Source organism: Neopsephotus bourkii, unplaced genomic scaffold (genome assembly GCF_033783945.1).
Source record: "Neopsephotus bourkii isolate Nb327-2 ecotype Australia unplaced genomic scaffold, CSIRO-AGI_Nbou_v1 NB_1812, whole genome shotgun sequence".
Classification (NCBI taxonomy): domain Eukaryota; kingdom Metazoa; phylum Chordata; class Aves; order Psittaciformes; family Psittacidae; genus Neopsephotus; species Neopsephotus bourkii.
The window spans coordinates 43,103-57,456 of NW_026902285.1; the positions used below are offsets into that span (position 1 = coordinate 43,103).

General features: G+C 41.0%; 1 protein-coding gene across 3 annotated transcripts in view; it reads right to left on the reverse strand.

Annotated features, from left to right (window-relative positions):
* TMEM161B (transmembrane protein 161B) overlaps nucleotides 1–14,354 on the reverse strand; it is a 41,567-nt gene that overhangs the window by 23,866 nt on the left and 3,347 nt on the right. For all 3 annotated transcript variants that reach the window (XM_061342679.1, XM_061342678.1, XM_061342677.1), the window contains exons 2-3: nucleotides 6,300–6,403; nucleotides 982–1,062 (exon numbers count right to left, since the gene is read on the reverse strand). In XM_061342679.1, the coding sequence (XP_061198663.1) occupies nucleotides 982–1,062; nucleotides 6,300–6,403 (185 nt within the window). The remainder of the gene's footprint in view (nucleotides 1–981; nucleotides 1,063–6,299; nucleotides 6,404–14,354) is intronic.

Genomic DNA, 14,354 nt, shown 5'->3' on the forward strand with positions numbered 1-14,354 from the left:
AATATCACTGCTTAAATAGACAGCTATAAATTGTAATGCTACTCACAATTATTTCACCTCAACTTGCTGCACAAAACTGCTAAATGAGTTTCTGAATTTGAAAGAATATTGTAACAAACATGTAAAATAAAAGTCGGGTTGGTTGGTTGGTTAGTTTTAAAAACAGTCAATTCAGAAACCTTGCATCAGATAGCCAGATCCACCACCCCAAGATTGCCACAGCGGTACTTCTGGTAAGGCTGTTCCAGAACTTCGTGCCTGAACATCAGAAATCTCCTTCCAGCTTAAGCTGACCAACAGCTATCCCACCCCCTCAGTCATCTTTTGTTAGGTTAAACAAGCCAAGCTATTTTAGCTTCTTCTTGTAAGACACTGTCTGCTTCCTGGATGATTCTAGCAGCCCTCTGTGCACCTATTCAGGTACAAGCTCATTTTTCTTGAACATTAGCGATGAGAACTGCACATGGTTATCCAGATAAAGTTCTACACCAGTGCCTCACCCAAGAGGATTAGTATTTCCCTATCTCTTCTACAAGAAATACCTCACCTAATACAACCTAGCAGCACATTAACCTTTTTCACAGCTGTGTAAGAGTGGTGGTTCACAGTAATCCTGTTTAACTAATATACTCAAATCTTTCTTCTCTTTCTTCAAGATGAAGAGCTTCAATCCTATATAAGATTTGCTTTCCTCAGTTTTCATACAAATGAATACATTCACTAAAAAAATTCACTGCCACCAATTAGCAGTTTCACAGACCAATCTTGTGGACTGGAAGTCATGCAGTTCTGCACAATTTGGGGATCATAACTCTCTGTTAAACTGAAAGAACACAGGTTGGTACAGAGCTGTGGCAAGTGTGGCAGCTATAGGCAAGTAACAGATTTAAACTCACAAAAAGACAAAAGTTGGCTAGCAAAGTTAACACACGGATCATACGGAGAACAAAAAAAAAAAAAAAAAGGAAAGAAAATATTTACCTATCTTTTTTGCTCTTGCCTTTTTGTTTCCCTGCAAGAATTCGTAGTTCTTCTTCAGTAGGATGCTGATACCACCTTAAACTAAAGAAAAATAAAATCTTAAGTATAACCATAGCAGTATTTTCAATATAATGGTTTTAAGGGTTTAAAATAGATATATAAAAAAGATATAAATATATATATAAATATATATATAAACACACAATCTGTATGCATATTAAGCCACTGGTCATTTGCAGTACCTAAGCAAAACACCCTTATGTGCAAGTACCAACCCTACCTGAACAAAACAACTACAGTTTACAACTTCAGTTCTCTTTAGCATGTAAGACACTTATTCATAATAAGAAAGCTCTGCCACTTTGCCATTTAAGTGAAACCCCTTCACTTCCCAAAACACCAAATTTTACCATTGTCATCAAATACAGCAAACAAGGTTTTTACTGATACTGAAAAAAGTTCACTGGGATAATTGTACCACTACAATTACCTGTCAGAGCCACATCCTAAATCATCTTACAGCACAATCATGCCTTTCAAAACAACAGTAATTTTCCAGTCCAGAGTAGCTATCTGTTCTCTTAGGCACAGCAGATCATAGCATTAGCACTGCTTTCCTAAACACCTCCTCCAAGAAGGCAAATTACATTACAGATACTAACTTCTTCCTAGCTTTCAAACAACACAGAGAAAGTGGGGAGAAACAGAAAAAGTCTTCTGCTTTGTCGTTCACCATCTCCCAGATCTGAACATGGCAACAGAAAATACCAAAAGTAGTTCTGCAGTGATGAAGATCATCTGTGTTAGAAAGCTAATTTTTCAAAATTTTTCCTGTAAAGATAAAGAAATAGTACCTAATGCAGCAGAACCAACAAAAATCCTATTCTGTGTAACATACAAGGCCAAGTTGGACAGCTCTTGGAGCAACCTAGTCTAGTGGAAGGTGTCCCTGCCTGTGGCAGGGGGTTGGAACTGGACAAGCTTTAACGTCCCTTCCAACCAAAACCATCCTCTAATTCTGTGACTTTTCTACTGAACCATCAAATGACTTGCAAAAAGAGAGGAAGAATAGCACCTGGCAGTGCCACACAATAAGCATATTTTTCAGGGTGTTTTCTCTCCAATACAGTAAAGTCCATTTTTAACCAGCCACATTTTTAACCTCACAAGAGGGGAGATAGAGATGAGCTCTTAGGCAGAAGTTCTTCGCTGTGAGAGTGGTGAGGCGCTGGCACAGGGTGCCCAGAGAAGCTGTGGCTGTCCCATCCCTGGCAGTGTTTGAGGCCAGGTTGGACGGGGCTTGGAGCAACATGGTCTAGTGGCTCGGACCAATGTGGTCTAGTGAAAGGCATCCCTGCCTGTGGCAGGGGGTTGGAACTGGATGAGCTTTAAGGCCCCTTCCAACACAAACCAGTCTGTGATTCTCTGATACTAATACATTATAAACACTTTAACAACAATTTGCTCTTAATTATGCAACAGAATTATGTTGCAAGTGATCACTAATTACAACTAATAGGATACAACAGGTTTGGAAATCTTTAGCTAATGAACTCTACACACCTTTCATTTAAATCTCAAACCCAAGAGATCTGAATAAATATTTCCAAAAACATAGAGCTAAAAAAGAAAAATAGTTCATATCTGCTTCAGCTTATATATGTTTAAAACTTAGATCCCACAACTGATTACTCTGTCACTGTGACATATCCAGGTTAGTCTGAATAGCAATAGCAGCACAGATATGCCCCAGTTAGTTTGAACAAAGGTCATTAACGATTGTAAAAGAAAACATCCATTTTCGCCTGTCTTCCTGAAGTGGCCTGAAAGCAGAACAACTGAAGTAGCTGAGCAACTTAAAAGCAGCATTTTGGTACAGAAGGCTTTATTAGTTAAAAATACAAAGGTTAAATTAGCTAAAATTGCAAAGGTAATTAGTTAAAAATGCAAAGTTAAAAAAGCAGATACTTAGGCGGCCAATTCATTTACTTCAACAAACATGAGTATTCAAATTCCACTCAAACTCTGAAATGGCATTGATTGAAAAGGTTTGTATTTCTTTACAAACTTAAGTAAGCTGTTTTTCAACAGTAAACTATAGGTATTCATTCTGTAAATGAATAATCTTATGTTCATCTATTTTAACAATTCTTTTAAATTTTGAAATGTCTATGTTTCATTTTTAATAGCTTTGAATGGACATACACAGGCATCTTGAAACCAACTGACACTGAGAAGAGTTTCTGGCTTGTTTGGTAACATTTTTTATCCTTGCTCCCATTCATCGACGGCTATCTATAGACATTTCAGACTATAATGCTTACAAAAGCCTCCCAAGCCTTTGGAAAAAAAATGCTTAAATGAAGTAACTTAAAAACCAGTGGGGAACCAAAGAATTACTTGAAAGTATACTAACAAAGGAAAGGAGGAGCAGGTGGTAACTTTTCCTGGAAAAGCTGGACTGCTTAAGAGTGTTTCTGCTTGTACCTGCACAGTTATGTGTGCATAAAAAACCTAGTACCCTACCCACACAGATCTGTCAAAGAAAATACCACTAGCAAAAAAAGACAGCATTGAGGAAAATGGGTTAGACATAAAAGTTTGTCAGCTAAACTAAGAAAAGAACTGCTTTTCTTTCTGGCATTACAGTTCAGATTTTTGTTGCAGTAAAGCTTCTTACTTGTTTTTATTCCTGGAAAGCAGAATTATTTCTGGCTTTTTACAGAATTCTTGCATTCAGGAGATTATTCACAATGACTGAAATTACCATGCACTAAAACAGTTACCAGATAAATAGAATACTGAAGAACACAATGACATTTTCAAGGCTACTAACATGAAATGCAATCATAAGACTCCTACTGACTTCAATGGGAGCAAAAATCCGTAAGAACAAGTGCAGAAATCCTGCTTTATGTATTTAGCAATCTGCAGGTGCACAAAGATAAAAGAGGAAAACAATGAAAAGTATTTTCTTTAGAAGAAACAGAAGAGTGGAAGTGGCAAATGCTCCACCACTGGCCAGTGCTCAAGGCCAGGTTGGACAGAGCCTTGGGTGACATGGTCTAGGTGTCCCCGCCCATGGCAGGGGGTTTGGAACTCAATCTTAAGGTCCTTTTCCACCCAAATCATTCTAGGAATCCATGATTTAAAAAGCAAACCTCTCCCTATCTTAGGAACATGACAAGCCTTAGAACAAGGTGTCATGCTTTAGGCCCAGCTGGTAACTCAGAATCACGCAGCCTCTCACTCACTCCCTCCATTCTTCCTCCTCCTCCTCCAGAAGGGATGGGGAAGAGAATCAAAAGAATGTAACTCCCACGGGTTGAGATAAGAACAGTCCAGTAACCAAGGTATAACACAAACCACTACTTTTACCACCAATAATAAGGGAAATTACAAGGGAAGAGAATACAACTGCTCATCACCAACTGACAAATACCCAGCCCGACCCAAACTGCGATCTGGGCCTTCTCAGTAACTCTCCCCAGTTTACATACTGGGCATGATGTTCTGTGGTATGGAATACCCCTTTGGTACTTTGGCTCAGGCGGCCTGCCTCTGCTCCCTCCCAGTTTACCCTTCTTCCTGGCACAGACTCAGAAAGCCCTTGATCGCAGTAAGCATTACTTAGCAACAACTAAAAACACTGGTGTTACCAGTGCTGTTCCCAGGCTGAAAGTCGAAAACACAGCACAGCACCAGCTACTAAGGAGAAAAATGACTGCTACTGCTAAACCCAGGACACAAGGAAAGGAAAGTGAAAACTTCACAAGAACAAAGAACATGGGCATAATATTGAGCAATTCTTTTAAAAGAACAATTGAATACTTAAATTTTGAGATAAAAGTTTAAATAAATCTTTAAGACATAAGAAGTAGAAAACTGCATTTGAAGAATTGCTGATAAAAAAGCTATGGTAGTAACACATCTCAGAAAAAAGTGGCATGCAGTCTCATATTCATTAATGTAATATTCTCTTGAGGGTACCAAGAAGGCAATAGATACCCTGAAGATATGGTCAACAATAAAACTTCACACAACAGTTAAAGCTTTCTTCCTGTTCATATTATTCACTTGACAATTAATGTTTTGCATTATACCTAACCAGAGGTACCTAACATGCATCTAAATAACATCTACGTCATTTTTCATTAGCAACTCTTTGGGTGATGAAGTGGGGGAAACAAAAAAAAATAAAAAAAGTTGGTAATGCCAAGATGGAGATGAAAAAAGGAAATGGAAAATTATAAAAGACTGGTTAAGACTCCTGTGAAGAAAATTATTATTCAAGGACACTTCTTCAGAAATCCAGAGTAGAGATTTGATATTCACAACATTTTAACAATTACAAAAGACAGCACACTACCTTTTAATCACACAAAGCAAGTGTCTCCAATTCTTTTAATATTGGAGATATTGATATATATCTTCAAAACAGCTGCTGGTTTTTGTTGTTATAGATACAGCCAAACAGGGAATGCTCCCCATGTAACTCATGTCTGCTTGATCTATTGCTATGAGGAAGGAGTGTATGGAATTTTATACTAACCACATAAAATCGTAAAAGAATAGAATTTTTAATAAATCATAGAAGGGTTTGGGTTGGAAGGGACCTTAAACCTCATCCAGTTCCAATCCCCTGCCATGGGCAGGGACACCTTCCACTAGACCAGGTTGTTCCAAGCTCTGTCCCAGGATGGGATCCAGGATGCCTGATCCAGTGATGGGGCAGACACAGCTTCTCTGGGCAACCTGTGCCATGGCCTCACCACCCTCACAGGGAAGAACTTTGTCCTAAAATCTAATCTCAATCTACCCTCTGCATGTAAAAAAAAAGTCCTGATTAGTGTAGTAGCTTGCTAGTTTCTAATCAGTACCTAAGCACTCTTTATATGCAAAGCTAATCAGCAGGACTATCTAGAACACTGAGGCAATGCAGTGAAAAAAATGCTTCTATTCTTCAGTGTCTTGTACTCAGCTCAGCTTTTTAATATTAACGTATGTAGCTTGTACCTTTAATAACAGAAGAGTTGGGCAACAACTAACTTAATGACTAATATAATTCATAGCAGCAAACAAGTTTGCTCTTTTACAGCAACAGCGTCTTTATACCTTGAGCCAGTAAGTCAGGTGTCATAATGCTATGGTAGTAAATTAAAGATTGATTTGTTATTTCTTCTTTTTTTCAAGAAAAAAAGAGTATCAGATTATTTTTCAAGAAACCCACCTAAATCAGTAAGTTTTATTGTTACTACTTGAATGCATACCTGCATTACCATATTCACACACCATATAGCAACTGTTTCTTATCTTACCTGCCACTACAGAGAAGCCAACGAGCAAGAGAATAATGAGGTATGATCTTCTGTATGACACTAGCCATTACCATGGTAAGCACCAATTGTACACCTATCACACCCTGTAGAGGAATAAGTTAATAACAAGTCAGTCTTTCTTTTAGAGAAGTGCTGAAGTATCTTAAAAAAAAGAATAACACCTTGCATGGTAGGAATAACATTTTTTGTAACATCTATGTAAAGTAAAGAAATCTCAGCCTTTGATTAATGCAGAGCATTTGCTCCATACTGAACTCCAGGCACAGATATGGAAGGGAAGGGAGGGCACAGATCAATCACAATCAGCACAGCTTCATTTTAGCATCCCAGCTCACAGTCAGGATCTGGCACTTGAGCTGAAAAGATCACAAGCAATAATAAAAAGGAAAAATATCAAACAGAGAGACAGAAGGAAATTTAGAAAAACACGCAATTGAAAACACACCAAGAATCACTTTTAAAAACTGTTTTTTTTCAGTACACTCATGAAAAGGAATATAAGCACTTTTTCTACCAGTACATAAAATGCCAAACACAAAGTTTGTATTCACTTTCACTCTTAGATATCAAGTTCAGGGTATTGCTACTTACTAATATTTTGAAGATAATCCTCACCAGCAGAGCATGACAGACTAAACAGTCCCTGATCAGGGTGAGAATTACTTAACAACTAAAACACGGGTGTGTTATCAGCATCCGTCTCAAACTAAAGTACACACTGTATCAGCTACTAGGAAGAAAATGAACTCTATTCCAGCCAAAACCAGGCGAGCCGCTGATCACAACACTTTGTGCCAAGCACCTCGCTATTCTTTCAGTCTATCTCTGCGCTCATCTCACTGTCTATCTCACTGCTTACCTAGTCCATACTTCATCAGTTTGTTTCCTAGGATATTATGATCGGCATTGCTGAAAGCCTTGCAGAAGTGAAGATAAATATCCACTTTTCCCCTTGTCCACCAAGCTGGTCATTTCATTATAAAGTGCTATCAAGTTGGTTAAGCATGACTGTCCCTTCATAAATCCAAACTGACTACTCCTAAAGCCATCTTGTCTGTTTTGGTTTAGTCGCTAGGGTTATTTGCTTTATCATCTTCCCAGGGATCAACTCACCAGCTTGCAGTTCCCATATTCTCACTTCTTGAAGTCAGAACTTAAGATACAAATTGTGAGGTCCTCAGCAACCTCTCTGGATTGACAAGACCCTTCAAAGACACTGTAAAGAGTGGCCAAAGAAAGTGATACCGCAACAACACTGGCCACCCATTAGCACTGGTGGGTGCCTCCCATTAGGACCTATGGACTTCTACATCTACAATTTGTTTGTATGTTCATTAACATGAGTCTTCCACGAAAGGTAAGCCTTTATTCCTCCATACTCTCCTACTGGCCTTGGGAGCCTGGGATTTCTTAAAATAAACTTTATCAGTCAAGACTAAGGCAAAAGCAGCATTAGTACCTTGGTCTTTCCTATTTCCTTTGCATCAGATCTCCTACTCCAGTTAGCAACAGGCCCATGTTTTCCATCATAAATACATTTGCTGTTGACATACTTGTAAAAGTTGCCATTCATGTTCTGTGTCAAGCCCAGTTCCACGTGAGCTTTGGCTTTCCTAACCCCATCCCTGCACGACCAAACTGTTTCTCCACATTCCTCCTGGGTGACCCGACCCTGCTTCTACCTCTTGCATACTTCCTTTCTATGTCTGAGCTTTGTCACGAGCTCTGTGCTCATTCATGTACATCAGGATGCATTGCTTATGAGCATGGAGGATGTGATCCTCTAAGTCAGCCTTCCCAGACCCCTCTTCTCTCCATGATCATGTCCCATAGGAGTCTTTCAAGCCAATGCCTGATAACACCAAAGTGTCCTCTCCTGAAGTTTAGGATTGTGAACCTGCTGCTTGTCCCATTTTCTTCTCTCAGGACCCTGAACTCTACAATCCAATATTCACTGCACCAAAAGCTCTGCAACATTCACATCACTGACCAGCTCTTCCTTGTCAACAACCCAAGGTCCAGTGGACCACCTCTCCTCATAAGCTCCTCAATCACCTGTGTTAGGAAACTGACATCAAAGCACACAAAAGATTTGGATTGCTTGTGACCTGCTGTGTTCTCTCTTCAGAAGATACAGGGGTAAAGTAACCTACAGGACTAGCACCTGGAAACCTAAGTATTCCTCCCACTGTCTGAGAAAGGCCTTATCTTTTCCTTATTCATGATAAAGGCTGTCTACAGCAGACACCTACAACATCACCCACGTTGCTCTGTCCTCTAGTCTTTCCCATAAGCTCTCAGATGGTTCATTATTCATCCCATGGCAGACTTCCATGCAACCCCGTTGCTCTCTCACTTAAGAGCAAATCCAACCTCACTGTCCCAGATAGTTGCTCTAAAGGGCCTGCATTCATCCACAGCAACACTCCACTTGCATGATAAATTTTTATCTCAATTAAATCATAGCTCTGCAATTTCACACAGCCCATTTTTTTCCCATGACACATGCAGCCAGGTCAGAGATGCACCCACATGCACCAGTTCCCCAGAAGTAGTGTAAGAGCTTCTCCCTCACACTTGGCCTCATGATAGCTATAGATTAGACATTAGGAAGAAGTTCTTCCATGTGAGGGTGGCAAGGCCCTCGCACAGGTTACCCAGAGAAGCTGTGGCTGCCTCATCCCTGGCAGTGTTCAAGGCCAGGTTCGACGCAGCTTTTGCCCCACTTGATCAAGTGGAAGGTGTCCCTTCCTAGCAGTCCTTGCACCTCAGAGAGGGTCTTAGGTCATACAAGGCAATTCCCTACTGTCAACACCTGCTATGCAACCAGGTATTAACCTGCAGGATCCACCACTCTTTGTCAGCCCTCCTCCTTAGCAGCAGTATCATCTTTGGTCTTAAATACTGCACTTAGGAAAAGTTCTTATATTTTTTCCCTTCACTGCTTTCTTCCATTTAAATAAAACAGAAATTTTATCAATACTGCTCTTATAAAATTATAGGCAGATGAAATCCTACAGGTGAAGTCGAGCATCATCCTTAATATAACATGACTAAGGGAGATTAGAACAACATAAATTACCTTTCAGTATCTGTGAACATATGTTACCATACATCTCATAACAAAATGTCAAGTATCAGTTAGAAATACTTGTTATTTTTTAACATAATATAGATTTAGTATCATTTGAAAAGGTGAAAAACACCTTTGGAGGTGGCTTTCTTTTTTTTTGACACATCATTACGTTTCGTCGGTATTGAAGCCTCTCTGCATCCTCCCTCTTTGAAATTTCTACTGCTCTTCTACACTGATATCATCAATTCTTTGAGGTACCTTAAAAAGTAAGACTTCACTTTTGTTGATGCTCCATGTCACCAAGACCAGGGATCAAGATCAGGATTGAAAGCTCTGTGCATTATTTTAAACACTCTACCTTCATTAAGGATTCTTTGCATCTTGGAGTCCTGTGCATGAAATTACTGAAACCAATCCCCTATCTAAGGGAAAGTGAACTTAAAATCAAAGGAAGTGTTATTAAAACAAGTTACCTGCATAATATATTTAAATGACTCAATTGCTCAGGAAGTTTATATGGTTTGCAAAATGAATCATGCATTTTAAAATCAACTGTTTATGCTGACCACCTCATGATAAGCCTAAGGACAGCCACCCAAAACCACTGTCTCACTGGCCTGCCGACTAAGCCATGATCATCAGAATTCACTATGTCAGCATAAAAGTACATCAGTATTTCTCTAAAACATTTTTATTAGGAAGACTAACGAACTAGGTGCTAGTGTGTCTCTCCAATTACACCTAGGATTTTCTATTCATAAGAGAAAGAAAATGCCCTTCCAACTCAAGGTAACAGGAAGGAAAATGATGCAAATTAAGGCAGTTAGGTTTTATACAGGGAAACAGGTCCACTGGTGAGCTAAAATACTTACAATTCAAAAGACTACCTAAAAATGCACCTACAGAAAGCCACTCCCTTACTCAAGTGAAGCCTCAACCTGTAACTGAATCCATTAGGATCATTTCATCTTAAGCCACTGAATCACAAAATCATAAAATAGTTAGGATTGGAAAGGACCTTAAGATCATCTAGCTCCAATCCCCCGCCATGGACAGGGACACCTCACACTAAACCATACCACCTAAGGCCTCATCCAACCTGGGCTTGAACACTGCTAGGGATGGAGCATTCACAGCTTCCCTGAACAACCCATTCCAGTGCCTCATCACCCTTACAGTAAAGAATTCCTTCCTTATACCCAATCTAAACCTCCCCTATTCCAGTTTTAACCCATTACCCCTTGTCCTATCACTACAGTCCCTAAATGAAGATTCCCTCCCCAGAATCCTTACAGCCCCCCTTCAGATACTGGAAGGCTGCTATGAGGTCTCCACGCAGCCTCCTGTTCCCCAGGCTGAACAGCCCCAACTTTCTCAGCCAATCTTCATACAGAAGGTGCTCCAGTGCCCCTTATCATCCTCTTCGCCCTCCTCTGGACTTGTTCCAGCAGTTCCATGTCCTTTTTCTGCTGAGGACACCAGAACTTTACACAATACTCCAAGTGAGGTCTCAGCAGAGCAGAGTAGAGGGGCAGGATCACCTCTTTGACCTGCTGATCACGCTCCTTTAGATGCAGTCCAGGATACAGTTGGCTTTCTGGGCTGCAAGCACAACACACTGCCGGCTCATGTTCATTTTCTCATAAACCAGCACCGCCAAGTCCTTCTCCACAGGGCTGCTCTGAATCTCTTCTCTGCCCAGCCTGTAGCTGTGCCTGGGATTGCTCCCACCCAGGTGTAGGACCTTGCACTTGTCATGGCTAAACTTCGTAAGGTTGGCATCAGCCCACCTCACAAGCATGTCAAGGTCCCTCTGGATGGCATTCCTTCCCTCCAGACTATCAACCGAACCACACAGCTTGGTGTCATCAGCAAACTTGCTGAGGGCACACTCAATCCCACTGTCCATGTCACCAGCAAAGAGGTTGAACAAGACCAGTCCCAACACCGATCCCTGAGGGACACCACTCATTACTGGTCTCCAGCAGGACATTGAGCCATTGACCACAGCTCTTTGTGTGCGGCCATCCAGCCAGTTCTTTATCCACCAAGTGGTCCATCCATCAAATTGATGTCTCTCCAATTTAGAGATAAGGATGTCATGTGGGGACAGTGTCGAACGCTTTGCACAAATCCAGGTAGATGACATCAACTGCTCTACCCCTCTCCATCAGTTCCGTAGCCACATCATAGAAGGCCACCAAATTGGTCAGGGAGGGTTTCCCCTTAGTGAAGCCATGCTGGCTGTCACCAAGCACCTTGTTGTTTTTCATGTGCCTCAGCATGCCTTCCAGGAGGATCTGCTCCAAGATTTTGCCAGCCACAGAGGTGAGACTGACTGGTCTGTAATTCCCCAGGTTATCCATTTTCGCCTTCCTGAAAATGGGGGTTATATTTCCCTTTTTCCAGTCATGAGGAACTTCACCTGACTGCCACGATTTTTCAAATATGATGGACAGTGGCTGAGCAACTTCATTTGCCAGCTCCTTCAGGACCCACGGATGGATTTCATCAGGTCCCATTGTGCACATTCAGGTTCTTAAGATGGTCTCGAACCAGATCCTCTCCTACAGTGGGCTTAAGATCTTCATTCTCACAGTCCCTGCATCAGCCTTCCAAGACTTGGGTGGTGCGGTCAGAGCATTTGCCAGGGAAGACCGAGGCAAAGAAGTCATGAAGAACCTCAGCCTTTCCAAATCCAGAGCAGACAGTTCTCCTGATAGCATCTAGAGGGGGCCTACATTGTCCCTAGTCTGTCTTTTATTTGCAATGTACCTATAGAACCCCTTCCCGTTATCTTTAACATCCCTAGCCAAGTTTAATTCTAACTGGGCCTTAGCTTTCCTAACCTGGTCCCTAGCTTCCCAGACATCCCTGTATTCTTCCCAGGCCGCCTGTCCTTGCTGCCACCTTTTATAAGCCTCTTTTTTCCCCTCGAAGTTTCCTCAGCAGCTCCTTATCCATCCAAGGAGGTCTCCTGGCCCTCCTGCTGCACTTCCTTCTAGTTAGGATGCAACACTCCTGAGCTTGTCGTAGGTGATCCTTGAATATCAACCAACAGTCTTGGGCCCAACTGCCCTCTAGGGCTATATCCCATGGAACCTTACTAAGCAGGTTCCTGAAGAGGCCAAAGTCTGTTCTCCTGAAGTCCAGGGCAGTGAGCTTGCTGCATGCTCTTCTCACTGTCCTGAGGATGTCAAATTCGACCGTCTCATGATCTGCATGCTCCCTACCGTCTTTTAGTGTGAATTCACTATATTCACCCCTATAAAGGTTACTGATGCTTTCCTTAAAAATAGAAATACTTGCAAAAATATTTCAGTTTACCACTGGAAACGACCTAGCAATTTTGAAGCCATTAAAAAAAAATAATAATTCAAAAAACATTATTGTTAATCTTAATTTTAAAACTGACTTTGTGGTGGAAATATCCTTCCGGTATTTCTCTACACTCTAAGCAATTAAAAAACGGATGTACTCACTTGATGATGGCATTTTTCTCTTGATTCCTGAAGGTTAGCAGTCAACCATGAGCAATATGTTAACAGCGCAAATAAGTCACTTGAAATTAAAAAATTCTACTGCATTACTCTTCTTGCAATCAGCCAAGAACACATAGCAGGGGAATACAGTAAGTGGTATGCCCACTCAAAATAACACGCTTTGTGCAAAGCACATCTTGCCAACTCTATTCTTTCTCTATTGCGTGGTCACACACTGCTTATATGTTTACTAATAAACTCTGGAAAAATCTACCACACCCAAATGATCTCTATTACAACACCAGGACACATCTTTTTTCTTCCACACACATAAAGCCACAGGGTTCATTCCAACTCAGGCTCCGTCTTGATCAAGTCTCCTATATACTTTTAAGTCTTCCCCTGCCACTAATATCAGTTTAAAGCTTTAGGTATTGGTTCCCACTACCATCTTACAGACTCTACTTGAATTACTCTAATTTAGAGGATTCAGAGTTTAGAATTTAGCCAGAAATCCACAACTTAAAAAATCTAGCCCTGCTAAACAGAGCATGAGATGTGCTTGAGGAAGAAGATGGATACATGAAAAGTCCACAATCACATGGGGGTTTTGAGGGCCTCCGGTGAGCAAAACTCGGCAGCCATCACCCTGTGAGATCTATGCTGAAGTAATTGGCCACACAGTCATTGACAGAGTTGACTCAAAAGTGACAGAAGCATTGTTCACCTCTTAAAGATGAGGAACTGCTGCAGAGATTAAATAGTGTCTGCAATTGCAGAACAGTTTGAGGAAGCAACATTATTTGGATCTGTTTTACAAGATCTTTGGCACTCTGATTCCACATACATCCATGTCTCCATCTTCGCAACTTGGAATTTGAAACCCAAATTCAAGGCACTGGGGAGAGAAGTCAGTATCTCACTACTCAGAGACCTTTCTGTCAATCTGTATAACGCCAAGAAGTACATGGCCCAAACAAAACACAACTACATGAGACAGTTTCACCGCAAAACAGAGGCTGGCAAGCAACCTCACTGTCAAAGATGAGACTGAAATACTACAACCACTAAGGGATGCCCAATAAACTGCAGTATGGCTGTGTCTCTGTGACAGAGGAAGGTCTTTGGTTGGGGTGTCTTAAAAGCCTTGAGCACTGTGCTCAGTTTCAGGTCTTTCAGTACAGACTCTAACTTTTGCTTGTGCAACAAAGCACACGGTTTGCAAGAAAACTTTTAATACAATGTAGCAGAGAATGCCTAAGTGGTCTAGAAGAGAGGTGTAGCAGCTACATTAAAGGCAAGATTGACAGATTTCTTAAAATCATGGAGAAAAGATGACAGGCCCAACAGGCAACAGTATACAGTTCAAGCTTATACCTAGACTCTGGTTTTCACCGTCTATACCTCTTACACCACATAACTGGAGTTACAGTTGCTGATAATTCGAACAAAAAGTAAGAGTAAGCAGTTGCGATA